This window comes from Ambystoma mexicanum, chromosome 9 (assembly GCF_040938575.1).
Source record: "Ambystoma mexicanum isolate Mex_15411 chromosome 9, UKY_AmexF1_1, whole genome shotgun sequence".
In the NCBI taxonomy this organism is placed as follows: domain Eukaryota; kingdom Metazoa; phylum Chordata; class Amphibia; order Caudata; family Ambystomatidae; genus Ambystoma; species Ambystoma mexicanum.
This window is the reverse complement of record NC_090931.1, coordinates 564,839,314-564,858,225: the sequence shown is the minus strand read 5'-3', so window position 1 is coordinate 564,858,225 and position 18,912 is coordinate 564,839,314. Positions and strand designations below refer to the sequence as shown.

At 42.1% G+C, this 18,912-nt stretch overlaps 1 protein-coding gene across 3 annotated transcripts in view; it reads left to right on the top strand.

Moving 5' to 3' along the window:
- DOC2B (double C2 domain beta) overlaps positions 1 to 18,912 on the top strand; it is a 2,325,944-nt gene that overhangs the window by 1,754,049 nt on the left and 552,983 nt on the right. For all 3 annotated transcript variants that reach the window (XR_011274629.1, XM_069615162.1, XM_069615163.1), the window contains one exon: positions 9,880 to 10,037. Coding sequence is in view for 2 of the 3 variants with exons in the window: in XM_069615162.1 (XP_069471263.1) it covers positions 9,880 to 10,037 (158 nt within the window). In the remaining variant the exon portion in view is untranslated. The remainder of the gene's footprint in view (positions 1 to 9,879; positions 10,038 to 18,912) is intronic.

Here is an 18,912-nt window from a genome sequence, read left to right as displayed (position 1 = left end):
CATCCTCCCTGTGTGCCAGCTCGCTTGCTCTCCTTCTCCCTCTAAGCCCCCTTCACTGGAACTCACTTCCCAAACATCTTAAAAACTCTGCTATTATTCACTCATTTAATTCCACAATTAACTCAATCTTGCTTTGCCAAGCCCAAAACAATGTGCTGTAGATGTTGTATTCGGTAATCGGGTATGTCTGTGTAAAGAATATTTGCATAACCCACATTTTAATTAATTAGAGACCCAAGGCTTGTGGTGTATTCTTCTTTTGGGAGAATGTGGAGAAAACAATGGAGCAGGCAAAGTTTATAAAAAGAAGTAAATCTCCAATTTGAGAAGAGAAATTCAGATCTGCCTGCCAAAATAATCCCAAATTTGGGATTTTGTTAGCAAATTTCATCTGAGGTTGGAAAAGCATAGGTCAAACAGGTGAAGAAGCAAGGTTCTTCAGCTTGCATCTTCGATTTAAAAGCATGACCTCCACTTTTTTATTCCATTGGAGTCCAGTGTGGAGCAGCCATTATTCTATATTATGTAAACAAATGAGTGCCTTGTTAAAGTCATCATAAGGTCCATTACCTCTAGCATAAACAAACTGTCATCAGCATACGAGTGGTAAAAGGATAATATTTGTGTCACAAGAGCAGTTTCAGTGCCAGGGTTAAGCCAACATCCCAAATGTAAAGCATCAAGAATAGATTATTTTTCCACAACTTGCTGACGTTGGGAAGCCACAGATTGCACCACGATTTTGGATGGCCAGCATAGGCCAGCAATAGGGCGATAGTTCATGAGAAGCATAGGGTCCAATGTGGATTTCTTAAGAAGTGAAGTAACAAAAGATACCCTTAAGGGCATCTAGGAAACTCTTCAAAAAGTAATTTCCTGATAAGATGAGCCATAGGTCCTGCCACCAACTCTGCATAATGAGAGCTAGCAAAAGCTGGTAAACCATTCCCTTTGCGGTAGGTTGTAATGCCTTAGGAAGTGGCAGACATCATTAGGAGTAGCAGGTTAAAACTTAAAAACGAGTCCAAATTAGGGGTAGAGGATCCGGGTGCTCAAAGATGGCATTGCATAGTGCAAAACCCTCTTGATGACCAGACATTTTGCAAGTGTAGAACTTAAGTGCTTCACGAAGTTCACTTGATAAAGCCAGAGAGGTCTGCTCACAGTTGGTTGGAGGAAGGACAGAACTATTTAAAAAGAATTCCCAGGATTCTTTTAGCTTGCAGAATGCTAGATTGGATAAAAGAATTTGTGGCATCAAAAATAGCTATTTTATTAATTCTGGGCTCACCTTTAACTACGGCCAGGGATTCAGCAAAGTTTTATTTTCTCCAAAGTCTTTAGGATTTACAAATTCCACATTTAACTTTTTTGTGTGAAGGGGAAACCCACGGAAAATAAGCTTTTTTTATTTCTTGACTTGGAGGGGACCATAGAATTGCCAAGTTCCCTAAAATAAATTTGCCTGGAATCAGAAAACCTGGCACAGGAAGATGTATCCTTAGATACCAGACAGCCAGAGTTTTTTTTTTCAACTGAGGGCTAAGAAATATGTTTCCTACTTCAGTCCAGTATCTTTTTCTGATTGTTGTTAGTAAGACATTGGGCGTTGGTGCCAAACAATCTACGGAAGTGATCAGTCCAGGGAGCATGTGTTGTCTTAGCTGGAGTAAGAAAGACATTTCCAGAAAGAACTTGACCCAGGCAAAGCCCTTTAACACTGAGGGTTCATGTGTCAGCAAATTAAGTACATAGGATACAAGCACATTTGATCTATATTGGCATCAGGATTATGAGGACAGACAGAGTTTAAAATCCCCTTATAAAAATGTGTATAGTGATGTTTCATGAATAGTAATGCAATATGAGGGAGTCTGCAATCTCCCTACAAAGAGGGGTGGTGTAAAAGCAACTATTAGCAAATTTTGAGGATACATCTTGCCTGTAATGAGAAAATCGCCCAACCAACAACTGTAATAACCTATTGTACCAGACCCCATCAGCATAGATCCGCTATCTAACATCTCTCAATGACAGATTCTGACAAATGGTGCTCTCTCCTACTAGATTGTTTACAAAGGAAAATGCTCTGATGTTTGGGAAAGTAATCTAGTTTATCCACCCTAGGACTGTAGTGTAAGAGTATTTTCCCTTGGGTTCTAACACAATCAAAAGTGTTGATGAGTCACAAAGGTACACCACAAGCAACATAGTTAATTACATTTTATTGCTAAGCTCTGTAGATAAAGAATAGCATTTATTTGCATTGTGATTTTCATTTCATTGTTGTTTTTCAGACGGTGTATTGCATACACAACATTTCTAAGCATAGTATATTATGAATTGTTTTTCATTTTACGCCCATTTTTTGCTGCACAATATAACATCATTTATATTTAAACTTATTCTAAGGAATTGAATATTCCCAACTCTATCTAAATATAATATAGCAAATCACCTCTGACTTCCGTGACATTTTTAAGGGAATCAGGCGATTGCTTAGTCTCACAAAATGGTCACTGAAGTTCCCATTGTTGGGAATACCTTCATCTGTATAATACACGTGAGAGTGTAAACTGTTTTAAAGCATTTATTTACTGGAAATGAATGCTAAAGAAAGCATGATGAGTGTCCATACCCAGCTCGACTCCCCTGCATTGGTGTAGCCAGTCCCAATATGTTTTTTTACAGTGGCACAACATTTTTTACTGGCAACTTTTTTGTGAATATTGGCATATTTGAGTGCAGCCAGCATGGATGTGTATTGGCACAGGCAGTAGTAACACATTTTTTATACTGGCATATATTGTCGTCAGAGAAACTATGAAAATGCATTAGCAATTTCTCCTGTGCACTGTTGGCGGCTTGAATCTATTTGATTTTTTCATGAGTTACCGTACAATACTGATGAGAAATTGTGCAGCTTTTTACCCACTTTTTCCACAGAAAGAGTGCTATATGTCTACATTAAACACAGCTGCACATCTATACACCTGTATAAAAAATATGTGTAGGTTTAAAATGAAAGAAATAAACAAAAATGCACTGGGATCTGAAGTGTGGTTGTATGGTGCTTATTTAAGGCAAAAAACGAGTTATAATAGACTTATAATTAAGATTTCCACAATCAATGTTTTTCCTCAAAAGTATAGAATCACATTTAGACAAAATATGCTCACACAATAATCTCCCCAGGGATACTGTTGATTCCCTAGGTAACAACTCCAAAATATAGTAAGTAAATATGATACACTAAGTATTATTTTGTGAGTTAAAGAAAAATGTCACCAACACATGTTTCTTACTACTTGCGCCTGATGCATATATGTAAGGTAAATGCTTCTTTGGGGGCTTACAAGCAGCATTTGTTAATGGTATTGTGATGATATATCATGTCCTTCCCTCATTATATTTCATTCAAAATTAAACCATTGCAGAGATTTGTTTCTTACAATTACATTCAATGCAAAACCTTTTTAGGGGGATTCAGCAGTTTGTAATACTTCCTTTTGGTTTGCTCATGGAAGGAACGTTTCTTAAAAAATGTGTGCTCCATTGTGTACATAGCATCTCTGAGGAGCCTATAGGCATACATGCAAACTGCATGTTTTCTGCATAGACAAAGAAACAAAAAACGCTTAAGAAGAATTTCATGTACAAACCAATAGGAAGTATATTGTTAACTACTGTATTAACAAATTGTTGAATCCAGATCATTGCCCCTAATTGTGTAATTGACCACTTTGGTTGAATCCTATGTTTACTTGAGAAAGAAAGAAAGAAAAGAGAAAGATAATTGTAATAAGATATCGAAAGTAATATTAAGATTAGAAGTTTTTATTTGAAGTATAAGTCTATGGCCCTCATTACGACCCTGGCGGAAAGGGGTTTACGCCGGCGTAAACCATGGCGCCCCTTTCCGCCTGAGTACGAGTTCCCTTAGTGCCATGGTGATTTTAACGCCTGCTTTTAGCAGGCGTTAAAATCCATGGCGCTAAGGAACCTTGTTGTTAATTACGCCACCGTAATTTACGGTGGTGTAATTAACGCCTTCCCCACTCCCATTATACCCTATGGGGCAGAAATGGGAATGGGGAAGGGTAAATGGGGATTGGGGACTTACCGCCCCGCCAAGGTCGGAATGGGGCGGTAAGTCCGCCAACCACCATGGCGGAGTTGGCAGCTTAGCGCCATGGACCATGGTGCAAATAGCACCATGGATCTCCGCCAAGGTCGTAATGAGGGCCTATGTGTTTCCCGTTGGAGTGCAACTCCCTTGTTAGAAGTAAATTGCCAGAGGTTTCAAAATGTCATATGAATGAATGACTGAATAAGTGTGAATGACTATACATGGACTCTACGCATGGAGATGGCGTGTGGAGACCAATATAAAATAGAAATTAAAATTTTGAAGTAGAAGATTTCATATTAATGTTGTAAATAAATAGGGAGATAAACATTTCACATTGTGTAGAACATGTTTTTTGTTTGGCTGGATATGTAATTTTTCTGATTTAATATTGATTATATAGTTCAGAAACTGACTGTTGCCTTTGCCTTAGTATGGGTATGGAATGTTCATAGTAAATGCCTATAAAAGAGAATTTGAAAGAATCACGGTTGGGAACATTGGTAGAATAGAATTGGGTATAGTGGGCTGTAACAATGTCAGGGCCCTGGAGCAAGCATGCAGGGTCGAACTTGTGGTTTAACATTTTGATGGACGTCTACCCACAATTGCATGGAAAGTAACTTAGCTATTTGCACATTGAATCTGCACTTTGAATGGTTGAAGGGCAGTATGAGTACTGTGCACATGAAGAGCACAAAGCACATGACTATGGTGCCATCACCTGGAGGCATAGAGGCCAAGGCTCAGAACTATGGTCTGATTAATTTGGGGTACTTTAATCCGTACCCTCTTACCTTTGGGATCCTTTTAAAAATTGCTATTGCTTACCACTGTTAGAAATTAAGGTAAATGAGGCATAATATTCACTTTGTGTTGAAACATCTTCATAGGTTTTCTCCTGCCCATACATAGCCCCTCAGAGAAACATGAGGCCAATCAGTCTCAACATTTTCATGTGAACTATGATAAGCAAACCTTGGGTTTAACATTTGATAAACATCCTTTGCAGTGCCAGGACGGGAGTATAGCTCAAGCGCAAAATAACACTGAGCAGCATGTCTTTGATACCCAGTACTTCACTTAATTTGAAAGCTCAGTATGTTTTCTTCAATTCCCAAAAATATTTATTATCTGATAATCCATTGAAGTTGGATGTTAATATGGTCTTACTAAAATCTGTTGGGTCTCCGCTTCTGACCAAGGACAAAACGATAATGCCTGCCCAAAAGAAATGCACTATAAAGGCCAGAGTTCAATCTAATGATGAGATATGATATGATATGATATATGATGTGATATGATATGGCATTTATAACGTGCCTATACACAAGTGTTTGATGCCAAATGCGCTTCTTCTGGTACCCCACTCTGCACTCAAAGATTTGAGCATCTGGTCTGAATACAAAGAAAAGTACTTGTAGACCTGACACTATTGCGAAACACAGATTGAAATACCAAACTCAGCCTAAAGCTCTTATTACAATCAATACAGTGTCCTTCCAAAATATCCTATGAATCTTATCCTAACAAATCTTGAATTACGCACTCACAAATATCTGCTGTTAGATACATCTATCTATAAATCACTGGCAATGATAGAATGTGAATTGATCACAATTTCTGAAGAACTAAGACATTTATGGTTGGGTTTAGCAAAGATGTAGGTGAACAAAGAAACCTTGGTTGCCATTCTAATAGGAAACTATCCCATCCTTCCATCACCTAGTTTATATGTCTTTTCTATCCAATTAACCTATGACAATTTAAAGTGTAATTCGAGTTGGGCTATGGTCAAAACTGGCCATTGCAACTGCTTATCCCATCAACCGCCCTATTAAAGCAAAACCTCTTAAACCTTGTTACACCCGTAGCCCAGTGCGACTAAGCAGAGGGGGTGTGGAGCCTACAAATGTGCACATTGATGTTTCAATGAGATCAGAGGCACTGCTGCTCTGGAAGGATGCAATGACAATTGGATCCTTCCTGCTAACTCTGACTACACTCGCACAATTAGTTTCATACGGCTTCCTCCTAAAGCATCTTCATTGCTAGTTGTGCTGACTGGAGTCCCAGCATCCAATTTGGGAGGAAATGCAAGCACTCTGGTAAAAAGGTTATTTTTTCATTGGATAAATGCCTTCATAACTGGTCCTTCGATTTACTCTATTGTTATCTTGATGCCAGAAGAATTCTCTGGGTTGGTTTGATACAGAAAGCCATCCCGTGTGATTATGCAATACTGATATTGATATTCTGTCATTCAGTGGCAAGATTACTTCCACCGACATCCAAAGAGAATTGTGCGTGAGTTTCTATAGGATCATCCCGATAAAAACCTTTGGGGAAACCTTTCATATGCAAAAAGGGAACGCTCTGGACGCAGACTTGGTTGATAGAGAGGTGTACCTTGCTGTAGCATAGCCCAAAAAAACATGATTGATACCTGAGTCAACCCTTTTATCCCTTTGTTTAATCTTTTTTTCAATCAAGTGTACTTTGAGAGTCATCAGTTGTTAACCCAATTCTGAATCCCATGGGCCGGCACCTGAGTTCATCAACAATTGACTATTTTCTAATTGTGCCATCTCACCATCTTACTGTTCATGCCTTAAAGACAAGAGAGTGATTACCCGTCCATGACGTGATCACTATCTCCTTGAATTAATCTTACATTTTCCATTGTTTAGACTTAAAACCACTCCATATCTATCTGAACTCTTAAAAAGACAAATAGCAACACAAAGGATAACCCTGTGGACCATGAACAAACTCTCAAACGAATTATGACTAATACATTGATTGTTTCAATTTAAATTCCATTTGTAATAATGTTATTACTCATATAATAATAATAATAATAATAATAATAATAATAATAATAATAATAATAATAATAATAATAAGTTGCCCTGCCTTACAATTGAAGTGAGTAGCTGCTTTTTGTAGAACCACATAGGAGCTCTTAAATTAGATGCAAAAAGTTGGCTTGATCAATCATCTACAATGGCTAAAAACAATTTAAATCTGTCACAAAACAGAACCTTTTGATCTCAGAGGAGTAGAGAATATAACCTTGCATTTAGGATTCTGAAGGAGGAGCTAGCTTCCTTGGCATTGGAAAATGTAGCAGCAGCTACCAGAACTGTTTGCCCCCCAAAATTCTGGAAATTAATTGCACAGGGAATTAATGCTGGAGTCAATTCTTCTAATAAAACCAGTCTGCCAGATTCTCAAAATAAGCAAGAGGCCCATTATCAAAGGGCACCTGCTGAATGAGCGCATCATAGTGGGGAGGGTGCAAACCCTCTCTCCTCCCCTGTCGCTGGTGGGATCCCACAGTAAACAGTTTCCATTTCCGGGAGAACACATATTTTTTCTTTTTCCTGAAATAAATTGGGGAGCGGTGGGTTCAGTGACTGAAAGCATAATCAGAACATCAGCGGGCTTGTACCAGCCGATACAGCCTGCATTCTGGGCGCCCAGATTGTCTGTCATACCAACCTCGGGCGGTGATTTATTTTGAACATTTTTAGAAATGTTTTTAATACTTGTAATTTGTTTTATGCGTGTGTCCTGAAATTAAAATGACTTTAATTAGTGAGAACGTTGCAGTAAACAGCTAGACCCATTTGCTGTGGATGTACTTCTTCGGGCTCCCAAATTCACTCCCTATTTACATAGATTTGCAGACACTGACTGAAGAAAAAGGTACCCAAGGTTTGTTAGTCTACCCATTGTCCCACATACCGTACACATAGAGCACAACCCTAGTCTCTGGCTTTGCTCTGGTCGTTTCGCAACTATACAGTCTTTTTGCTTGTGTTCTGATCCATAGGGTTCAGCAAGTCATGGGCTCCACACTCTTTTATGGACTGTTTACATTTATTGTGACACATCTTTCAGTGTCTAGGTGAATATCTTGCTGTGGCGCTGCAGCTAACAGTTCTTAAAAATCCTGGACTTAACTGTGGGAGTGGGCAGAGCCTAAAATGATTACTTATTGGAATTTGGGACAAACACAGATGCCCTTAGAACTTAATGGGCCTCATTACGAGTCAGATGGTAACCCGCCGGACTCGTAACACTTTTCCGGCACCTGATCTCACGGTGCCACCGGGACATAATAAGTCCCAGCCGATCGGGAAGTCAGGCACTGGAAAATGTTGTTCCCCATTCCTATTGAGTCCAATAGGACCCCATTGGAATGGGGAGACGGAAGCACCGGCACCGTTGCTAACGGTGCCGCTGCCTCTGTGATAAATCTGCCTATCGGGACCGTTGCGCCTGGCAGGTCAGCCTGCTACCGGCACCCTTATTTCTGGACCAGCACACTTGTAATGAAGCCCAATGTTGTCCGGTCAAAGGTTCGAATCCTAAAGGATCAAATGCCATAGGGTCGAGTCTATAGGACCTAAAACAAAAGGGTCGAATTTTTTTTTTAAAATGTATATTTTTTGGGGTGTTTTCCGTATAGAAAAAAAGTGTTTTTTACCACAAAAAAGGCTTTTGGGGGGGGGACCCCCCCCCCAAAAAAAAATTAAAAAAAATAAAATCAATACTTTGACCTATAACCAGGCCCATTGTCTTGTCTAATGCCCAGAAAATGCATTACAGTTTTAAAAAAAAAAAGGAAACGGGAAACATGAGACTGAAAAAAGCCTTGGAAGGCCTCAGTTGCAGCACAATTAAAAGTTTCAGCACTGTTCGTTTCTAACGAGCGTGTACGGTACCGGAGAGGCCTCATTGGTGAGTAATCCAATGTATCTGTTCCTCAGCCCTGGAAGACAGCCCATCAGTCTGCGCATGGAGTGACAAGCGAAGGTGTGATGGTAATTGCTACTCACTGCCCATTCTGCCATTGGCTCTTTTCTAGCGCTGGAGACCTTAATTTCTAATTAACTGGCTGCAAAGTCACAGCTTCTGGCAGCAACTTTCCTTTGCTGCTGACTGCCTGACGTGCGCTAATATTTTCGAGGAAGTAGCCTTCTGACACGTTGCCCTGAGAAGGTTTCTTCTCTTGCAGAAATAAGCAGAAATACATGTTGCACTCAGTGCCTAGGCCTCTGAGGGATCATCCGGGCGGCCATTTTAGGAGAGCCAAAAAGTACAGTCCTCTGGGCCTCCTTCCCAGTGAGTGTCAAATTGACTTGTCACCAAGGGTAACTGCTTTAGAGTTTTAACAACCGCGGCATTAAGCCTTCTGAATAGTCTTCAATTCTTGTCATTTGGGGCTTCCCGGTAATGCTGCTGTCTCCACCGGATTCACCTCTTTGGAAAACGTTATGCTTATTATAAGAATTCTACTTGTGCTGTAAGGCTTTGAGTGTGACAGCTTCTGGTGCCTGCCACAGGCAGCCTCGAGGCAAGCAGTGCCCTGTCATGGCCCATTCAAAAGAAGCCGACGGACTTACAAGGTCTCTAAATCCGGACAGACTTACAAGGTCTCTAAATACGATTTGACCGGCTTGGGGAACAATGGTAGAAACATCGATGGCCTTGTCCCACTGACGTGCACCGTGAAACGTAATCCTACAGCATCTAGTGGATGCATCTGGTCAACGATCTATGGCGTCCTTTATAGAATCGAACAAGCACAATAATTCCACACATGCATGCAGACTCCGCCCGCTAGATACACGCTAGGGCTTACTACTGAGGCACACTTGAATAAAATGCTCACATGACCTGAGAACAGCATATTTTATGACCCTGACCTATTTTTCGTATTTGCCGCCTTTGGTTTATAGATCGACAAAACAGAAGACAAATCCTTGGAGGAGCGCGGCCGAATTCTCATCTCCTTAAAATACAGCTCTCAGAAGTCAGGACTCGTCGTTGGCATCATACGCTGTGCACATTTGGCGGCGATGGACGCAAATGGATATTCTGATCCCTATGTAAAAACGTAAGTGACATTTTGTGTATAGTTTCTCTTAACTGTATGACATGGCACGTCTGTTCGTGGTACGTTCTCGGTGGTCGAAGTGTACGAAAAGAAGTAGTAGAACTATGTTCCATGCTGGCTTGCCCGCGCTCCCCACAAGCCTCCTCCACATGCAATCCAAACCCCCAAACAAACACACCTGATATTTAAGGGAATGTTCACTGAAGTGTAAGTTTACACTTCATCCTACACTTTTATTTTAAAAGTAAACCATTCCGGAACGGTTTCTTTTTAAGATAAAACTATAGGAACAGAAAAAAAAAATTGGAAAGTAGAGGAGAACCTCTCCCAATCACTCCCTCTCACTTCGACAACTGTATGTTCTTTGCAACGTGGTGCGTGGCCTTGTTTGGTATGTTTACAAATGTTTTTCTGCTGTGGTTTAAACCATGGACCCCAATATTCGAGAATTGAATGGGCCTCATTATGACCCTGGCGGTACGGGGTTAACGGCGCCGTAAAAGGTGCCGCTGCCATTTACCCCGTGCCGCCTCATTACAAGGTCCCCTCGCGGGACCCAGGAAGTAACGCCTGGTCAAACCAGGCGTGCTTATCGGGTCCCGCAAGGGGAAGAGGGAGCAAACAATGAGCCAACTCATAATGGCCCGTTGTTTACTCCCTCTCCCATTCCCATTCAGCCCAATTGGGCTGAATGGGAATGGGGAAGGACCGGGTCTGGGTCCTTGGAGGGAGGAATTACCGGGCCTTCCGAACTTGGAATGGCCCGGTAATTCCTCATTCTGTGGACCCGGACTCAGACTCGGACGCGATTTCGGCAGCAGCCATGCCGCCAATAGCGGCATGGCTACAGCCGAGGTCGTAATGAGGCACAATGTCTGTTTTTTATGGAAATACAGGTTTATCTTAGATCTTCTGTAGAAGAGATTTCCACTAGTGGCCAGTTGAAAATTTCCCAAAACAAATACATGCAGGATGACTGCTCATTATATCTCACTTTGGGGTCTGAAGGTGGTAACAAAAGTCTATCCTTGCAGATTGGGGCTGAGAAGGTTTCATGCGCAAGGACGGCCTTTTCTTTCTTGCCCTCTCTCGGGAGACTTTCCGCAATTTCTCTGCTGTGCAGTCACCTTCCATTCCCCAGCCAACATCCATCCCCACTCTTCCTCCAATAACCTGTTGTACTCCGGTGCACTCTTCCTGTCTTCCTTTTAGGCAGCGTGCCTACAGAAGACCTACGTAAAGGAGGCAGCCTTATGTATGTAGCCTTTCATATGTAGGTCTTTAGGGGGCGCAGTCTAGAGACCGTAAACGGATATCTCAATTAAAAATGTCAAACAGGAAACAGTGAAATGGGTGACCAGTTCATACTAGATTTACCATTCTATATTGCAGTTAACGTTTAAGAAAATTGGTTTGAAATTCACATATTTTGCAGTGGACAATGGAGCGCCGTCAGCTAACGTGACCGTTTCCTCCCCAGAGAAAACATTCCGAAATTCTGGTGGAAAATCTCAAGCGGCTACTTAAACTTTTGTGGCCGAAGCAGAAATGCATATATGTCCGCAGTGCTCCTGTTGAATTTTGGATGGTTGATTTCTCTTGAAGGCAATCTCCATCACAGTGGGAGGATCTAAAAAGACTTGTAAAGACTTGTCAAAAAGGTTATCAAGGACCGTCACCAGAACTCTTTCAGATAGACCAGAAGAATGTAGTAATTCTCCTGGTCTAAATATTTTTGGTAAATCAGACCTTATTGCATTGTTGATAAATCAACTGAAGATTGGATTGTCTCACCAGGAGAAGAGGGTCATTCTCCTGGTGGCTTGGATTAGAAGGGATTAGAAGTTCACTGAGCCCTTTTCTTGTTGGTTTATTTGTTAGTGGTAGGGATAGAGTAGTAGGTGTGAACAGAGGATGGTATCATTTTTTCTTTTTGACTTACATCGTGACGTGCACCCGAGTTATCCTGTGTTGAGGTAGCGAAACCCCCTCTAGGATTAGTGAGAGACAGGTTTTCCGCCTTCTATTGAATACAAGTCTATAGCCAAAACGATACCACCTTGTCAGCCTCGTTACTCCATCACGCCCCACACTACACCCTCAAACTATGCGACAATTCCCTGACAGAAGGAATGTGACCATGCTCTCTTCCCTTACCTACTGGGAGAATTTAAGGGTCTGCATGGACAGATACCTTACATTAGAAACACTGTTCCAAGCCTTCATAATGGGCTGTATCTTCCGGCTCAACACTCCACAGTGTATCGTGCTCTACCTGGCCTTCACACACAGAACCATGACAGTTATCTCTTGGGCACTATCAAGACTTGATCATGCCAACAGCATCTACTTGTATTACCAGATTACATACTCGACAAAAATACAAGAATCCAAAATGAGGCAGCCAGATTAGTACTTAGACTGAAAAGACACAACCGCATCGCCCCAGCAATCCCATCACTGCACTGGCTCCCAATGTAAACGAGGATCCACTTCAAAATCATTTGCATTGCCCCCCTGCTTTTACTAGAATCCACCAAAAGGGAATATTTGCAGTACATAACATGAGAACACTAAACTCTAGCAGCAACGCACGAGAAATGGTGCCAACCTTCACCCGTAAATGACATGGAGGCTCCACCTTCTCCCTCCTAGAAGCCAATCTCTATAAATATATACTCCAATGCCTCTGTACAGAGAAACACTGCTCAATTTTCCAAAAGCAGGTAAAAACATTGCTTTTCAGCTAACGCTTCGGCAAGATCAATGCTCCAAACCACCCCACCCTGTTAGACTCATACCCCTTACACGGAATGTGTTGTCAAACTACAAAATACAGAAACCACAGGTTGCCCTGCTTCCCACTCCAACCAACCTCCCATAAAGATCTATGGAAGGACGAGATGCTACACAAGCAAAAGGGAACCCATCAGCTGTCACCCAAAGCATCTCACAAGCCCCCCATGCACTTCACTAGTTGGCACATACCACCCCATATATTATCCCGCCTTCATATTTACATCACCCCTTCCGTTACCCACACGTATATCTCCCAACGATTCCAACCACCTTCTAAAATCTCTTCCTTCCACCAAACACCACACCTGAAAGATTGCTACTGACAGGAATCACAGGCCTCGTTTACACCAAAGAAAGACTAACAATCTACGACTATGCTCCTCTCCTCAGCTCCATCACCGTGCGCTACATTTGTGGGCAACAAAGCTGTAAGCCCCCTTTACTCTTATTCAGTCCTTGGGTCCTCCCCAAACATCTATGCCTATCCCTTACAAGTAGGGAGGCACTCAGGAACCAGGTACTACTGACCTGCACCCATAAACACTGCAGGCTCTGCATCCGCCTCTCCCATTATCCCACTGACAAACCCCCCTTCTCTTACAGAGCCACGTGCACCGAGACCAACAAAAATGGCAGAAGGGTGCTATACAAGACTACATTATTATTATTATAATTACTAGGGGAGCTCTGCCGCCCTGGCGCCTTCAGTGCCAGCCCCCCACCCCCAAGGGGCTCGTGTCACTCGCATACACCGGCGACTGCTGCACATTGGACTCAGCAGCACCAAAGTTGAAGGAATGTGGGACGGAATGACAGCAGACCCATATCTTTCGGGCATACAATGACCCCAAGTCAAGCACCATGGTACCGTCACTTACACAAGTTCATCACAGAACTTAATCAGTCAATATTAGTTAAGACACCTCAAATGCCTTAGGAATTGTAGATTTGGACCGGAACCACCAAAGTTGGGTGCCAGTGGGACTAAATGACACCAGACTCACATGAAACGTTAAACAAAATCATCACTTATCCACAACTTCATACACAACTTCATCAGTTTACTGAACTCCTGTGAATGGATTTCAAATGCCTCAGTAATTGCAGTTTGGATAGTATACCATCAAAGTGGGCAAAATGTGGAACGGGATGACAACAGACCCATCCCTGTAGGATCTACAATGACCCCAAGTGAAAGCGTTACAAAAAAGAGTTACACAAAATTGTCACTCATACACAACTTCAGCAGTGAATACACTACAAACGCCTTAGGAATTGCAGATTTGGACAGTATACCATTGAAGTGGGCTACATGTGGAATGCAATGACACCAGTCCCATGTCTCTAGGACATACGTTGACCCCGTTTTCAAGTGTTACACAGAACGTTACAGAAAACCGTTACAAGAAACCGTCACTTGTGATTTTATATTATAGGGCAGATTATTATTATTAGTATTACTATTGAGTATTAATTGATACTGCGTTAACAGCGGATATTGTGCACATGTTTTGTATTGGTCACATTGTACACCAGTTAATAGACCTAAGGAGCTGTATTGAAATCACCTGCACGTTCCTGACACTACATAGAGACGGCAAAACACATCTTTAAACTCTGTGCTTTAAGTAAAGGCAAAATACACCCTGCTTGCCAATTGCGTGTTTTTAAATATTTAATTTCACTAGGTTTGTAAAAAAAAACATGACTTACTGGAGCCCACTTTACAACTGTGTGTACCTAATTTCAAGAACATCGAATGATGGAAAGTAATGTGTGAAGAAGTGCTTTCTTAAAATACATTTCTCAGCACAGCTATATATAATCATATTAATTTAGCATTTTTAATGCTCTACGAACCCTCAGGTATCTGAGCGCTGCTTTTTATTACCCACAGTGTGTGGTGCTCATGTATCGACCTCAAAAGGATGAAAGGGGAGTTGGGCCCTGCCGGGATTCGAACCTGCGTCAGCAGGTTCTGCACAGATGTTAAAGCGAGCACTCTACTCTCTGTGCTATGTCAATTGTTCTCAGTGTACATAGGTATGTGTGTTCCCTGCTGCAAGATGTACGGTCCTTTTTGATAAAGCGGCCATCCCGGGCCAGTATTCCATGCTAATTATCCATCCAGCCAAAGACATGTATACTGTGAGAACTGGCCAGAGTATGTTTCCTTACCACTTATTTCACTCTACACTATTTGATGAAGTCTATCGGACTTTTAAAACGAATGCGTTATTCTATCTGTGCGTAGTATTTCCATTTAGTCCAATAAAAGATTTCACAGCTTGCATTTTAAATGATTTTCACTGCATTGCACCTTTTTGCATACGCGACTGTGTTGGTAGGTGTTGAGAACAGTCGGTGAGTCACTTGCACAGGCTTGTCATTTGAAAGTCTGCATTGTTGTGCTGGTGTGGCGACAATCACGAGCTGATGGGGACCTGCATGGAGCCTCGTGTGCCTTTGGAACCATTTTAAGCCGATATATAAATTCACTTTTAAGTGACGGCCAGGGCTGATGCAGGAGCCAAAGGCGGTATTCATAGGCTGAACAGTGGTTGTTGTCATGGTCTGACCTGCCTGAAGCATTTTGGCTTTTAGTTTGGATGATAAAAAGGACATTTCCGTCACTGAGCCGGAACTGCCGTGGACAGCTATTAGTTATTTGATTCTGGAATGTCATGCTGGGCTCGCGCATTTCCCTAAGTACATCTTTCACGGTTTAGAAATCCTACATATAACATCATGGTACATTTAACTGATGCTTTCTGCTATGCAAATTGTGCCTGAAACCATTGACACTTTGCTAGTTCCTAGATAATTGGAGCTCCCGGCAATGTCTCATCGCAGAGATCCACATCACGCCAGTGGTTTGGCCGACACAGAGCTACTACATGGTAAATAAGTATGCAACAATTCGCCCATAGCGGTAAGAAATCTACATCGATCCGAGCCCATAGCTGATACTCAGCCACTAACTATCACTCCCGCTCAATAAAGGTGAGAGGATTCACCCATAGTGGTAAGAAATCTACAACGATCCAAGTCCATAGCTGATATTCAGCCACTATCACTCCCGCTCAATAAAGGTGAGAGGATTCACCACTAGTGGTAAGAAATCTACATCGATCCGAGCCCATAGCTGATACTCAGCCACTAACTATCACTCCCGCTCAATAAAGGTGAGAGGATTCACCACTAGTGGTAAGAAATCTACAACGATGCAAGTCCATAGCTGATACTCAGCCTCTTACCTATCACTCCCGCTCAATAAAGGTGAGAGGATTCACCACTAGTGGTAATAAATCTACAACGATCCAAGTCCATAGCTGATACTCAGCCTCTAACTATCACTCCCGTTCAATAAAGGTGAGAGGATTCACCCATAGAGGTAAGAAATCTACAACGATGCAAGTCCATAGCTGATACTCAGCCTCTACCTATCACTCCCGCTCAATAAAGGTGAGAGGATTCACCACTAGTGGTAATAAATCTACAACGATCCAAGTCCATAGCTGATACTCAGCCTCTAACTATCACTCCCGTTCAATAAAGGTGAGAGGATTCACCCATAGTGGTAGAAAAGCTACAACAATGCGAGTCCATAGCTGATACTCAGTCACTAACTATCACTCCCGCTCAATAAAGGTGAGAGGATTCACCACTAGTGGTAAGAAATCTACAACGATCCAAGTCCATAGCTGATACTCAGCCTCTAACTATCACTCCCGCTCAATAAAGGTGAGAGGATTCACCGCTAGTGGTAAGAAATCTACAACGATCCAAGTCCATAGCTGATACTCAGCCTCTACCTATCACTCCCGCTCAATAAAGGTGAGAGGATTCACCACTAGTGGTAAGAAATCTACAACGATCCAAGTCCTTAGCTGATACTCAGCCTCTAACTATCACTCCCATTCAATAAAGGTGAGAGGATTCACCCATAGTGGTAGAAAAGCTATAAAGATCCGAGTCCATAGCTGATACTCAGTCACTAACTATCACGCCCGCTCAATAAAGGTGAGAGGATTCACCCATAGTGGTAAGAAATCTACAACGATCCGAGTCCATAGCTGATATTCAGCCACTAACTATCACTCCCACTCAATAAAGGTGAGAGGATTATCCCATACTGGTAGAAAAGCTACAACGATCCGAGTCCATAGCTGATACTCAGCCTCTAACTATCACTCCCGCTCAATAAAGGTGAGAGGATTCACCCATAGTTGTAGAAAAGCTACAATGATCTGAGTCTATAGCTGATACTCAGTCACTAACTATCACTCGCGCTCAATAAAGGTGAGAGGATTCACCCATAGTGGTAAGAAATCTACAACGATCCGAATCCATAGCTGATATTCAGCCACTAACTATCACTCCCACTCAATAAAGGTGAGAGGATTATCCCATAGTGGTAAAAAAGCTACAACAATCCGAGTCCATAGCTGAAACTCAGCCTCTAACTATCACTCCCGCTCAATAAAGGTGAGAGGATTCACCACTAGTGGTAAAAAATATACAACGATCCAAGTCCATAGCTGATATTCAGCCACTAACTATCACTCCTGCTCAATAAAGGTAAGAGGATTCCCCACTAGTGGTAAGAAATCTACAACGATCCGAGTCCATAGCTGATACTCAGCCACTAACTATCACTCACGATCAATAAAGGTGAGAGGATTCACCCATAGTGGTAGAAAAGCTACAATGATCCGAGTCCATAGCTGATACTCAGCCTCTAATTATCACTCCCACTCAATAAAGGTGAGAGGATTCGCCCATAGCGGTAAGAAAATCTACAATGATCTGAGTCCATAGCTCATACTCAGTCTCTAACTGTCACTCCCACTCAATAAAGGTGAGAGGATTCACCACTAGTGGTAAGAAATCTACAACGATCCGAGTCCATAGCTGATACTCAACCTCTAACTATCACTCCCGCTCAATAAAGGTGAGAGGATTCACCCATAGTGGTAGAAAAGCTACAACGATCCGAGTCCGTAGCTGATACTCAGTCACTAACTATCACTCCCGCTCAATAAAGGTGAAAGGATTCACCCATAGTGGTAAGAAATCTACAACGATCTGAGTCCATAGCTGATATTCAGCCACTAACTATCACTCCCGCTCAATAAAGGTGAGAGGATTCACCCATAGTGGTAGAAAAGCTACAACGATCCGAGTCCATAGCTGATACTCAGCCTCAAACTATCACTCCCGTGCAATAAAGGTGAGAGGATTCACCACTAGTGGTAAAAAATATACAACGATCCAAGTCCATAGCTGATATTCAGCCACTATCACTCCCGCTCAATAAAGGTGAGAGGATTCACCACTAGCGGTATGAAATCTAGATCGATCCGAGCCCATAGCTGATACTCAGCCACTAACTATCACTCCCGCTCAATAAAGGTGAGAGGATTCACCACTAGTGGTAAGAAATCTACAACGATCCAAGTCCATAGCTGATACTCAGCCTCTAACTATCACTCCCGTTCAATAAAGGTGAGAGGATTATCCCATAGTGGTAGGAAAGCTACAAAGATCCGAGTCCATAGCTGATACTCAGCCTCTAACTATCACTCCCGCTCAATAAAGGTGAGAGGATTCATCCATAGTGGTAGAAAATCTACAACGATCTGAGTCCATAGCTGATACTCAGCCTCTAACTATCACTCCTGCTCAATAAAGGTGAGAGGATTCACCACTAGTGGTAAGAAATCTACAACGATCCGAGTCCATAGCTGATACTCAGCCTCTAACTATCACTCCCGCTCAATAAAGGTGAGAGGATTCTCCACTAGTGGTAAAAAATATACAACGATCCGAGTCCATAGCTGATATTCAGCGACTAACTATCACTCCTGCTCAATAAAGGTGAGACGATTCACCACTAGTGGTAAGAAATCTACAACGATCCGAGTCCATAGCTGATACTCAGCCACTAACTATCACTCATGATCAATAAAGGTGAGAGGATTCACCCATAGTGGTAGAAAAGCTACAATGATCCGAGTCCATAGCTGATACTCAGCCTCTAACTATCACTCCCACTCAATAAAGGTGAGAGGAT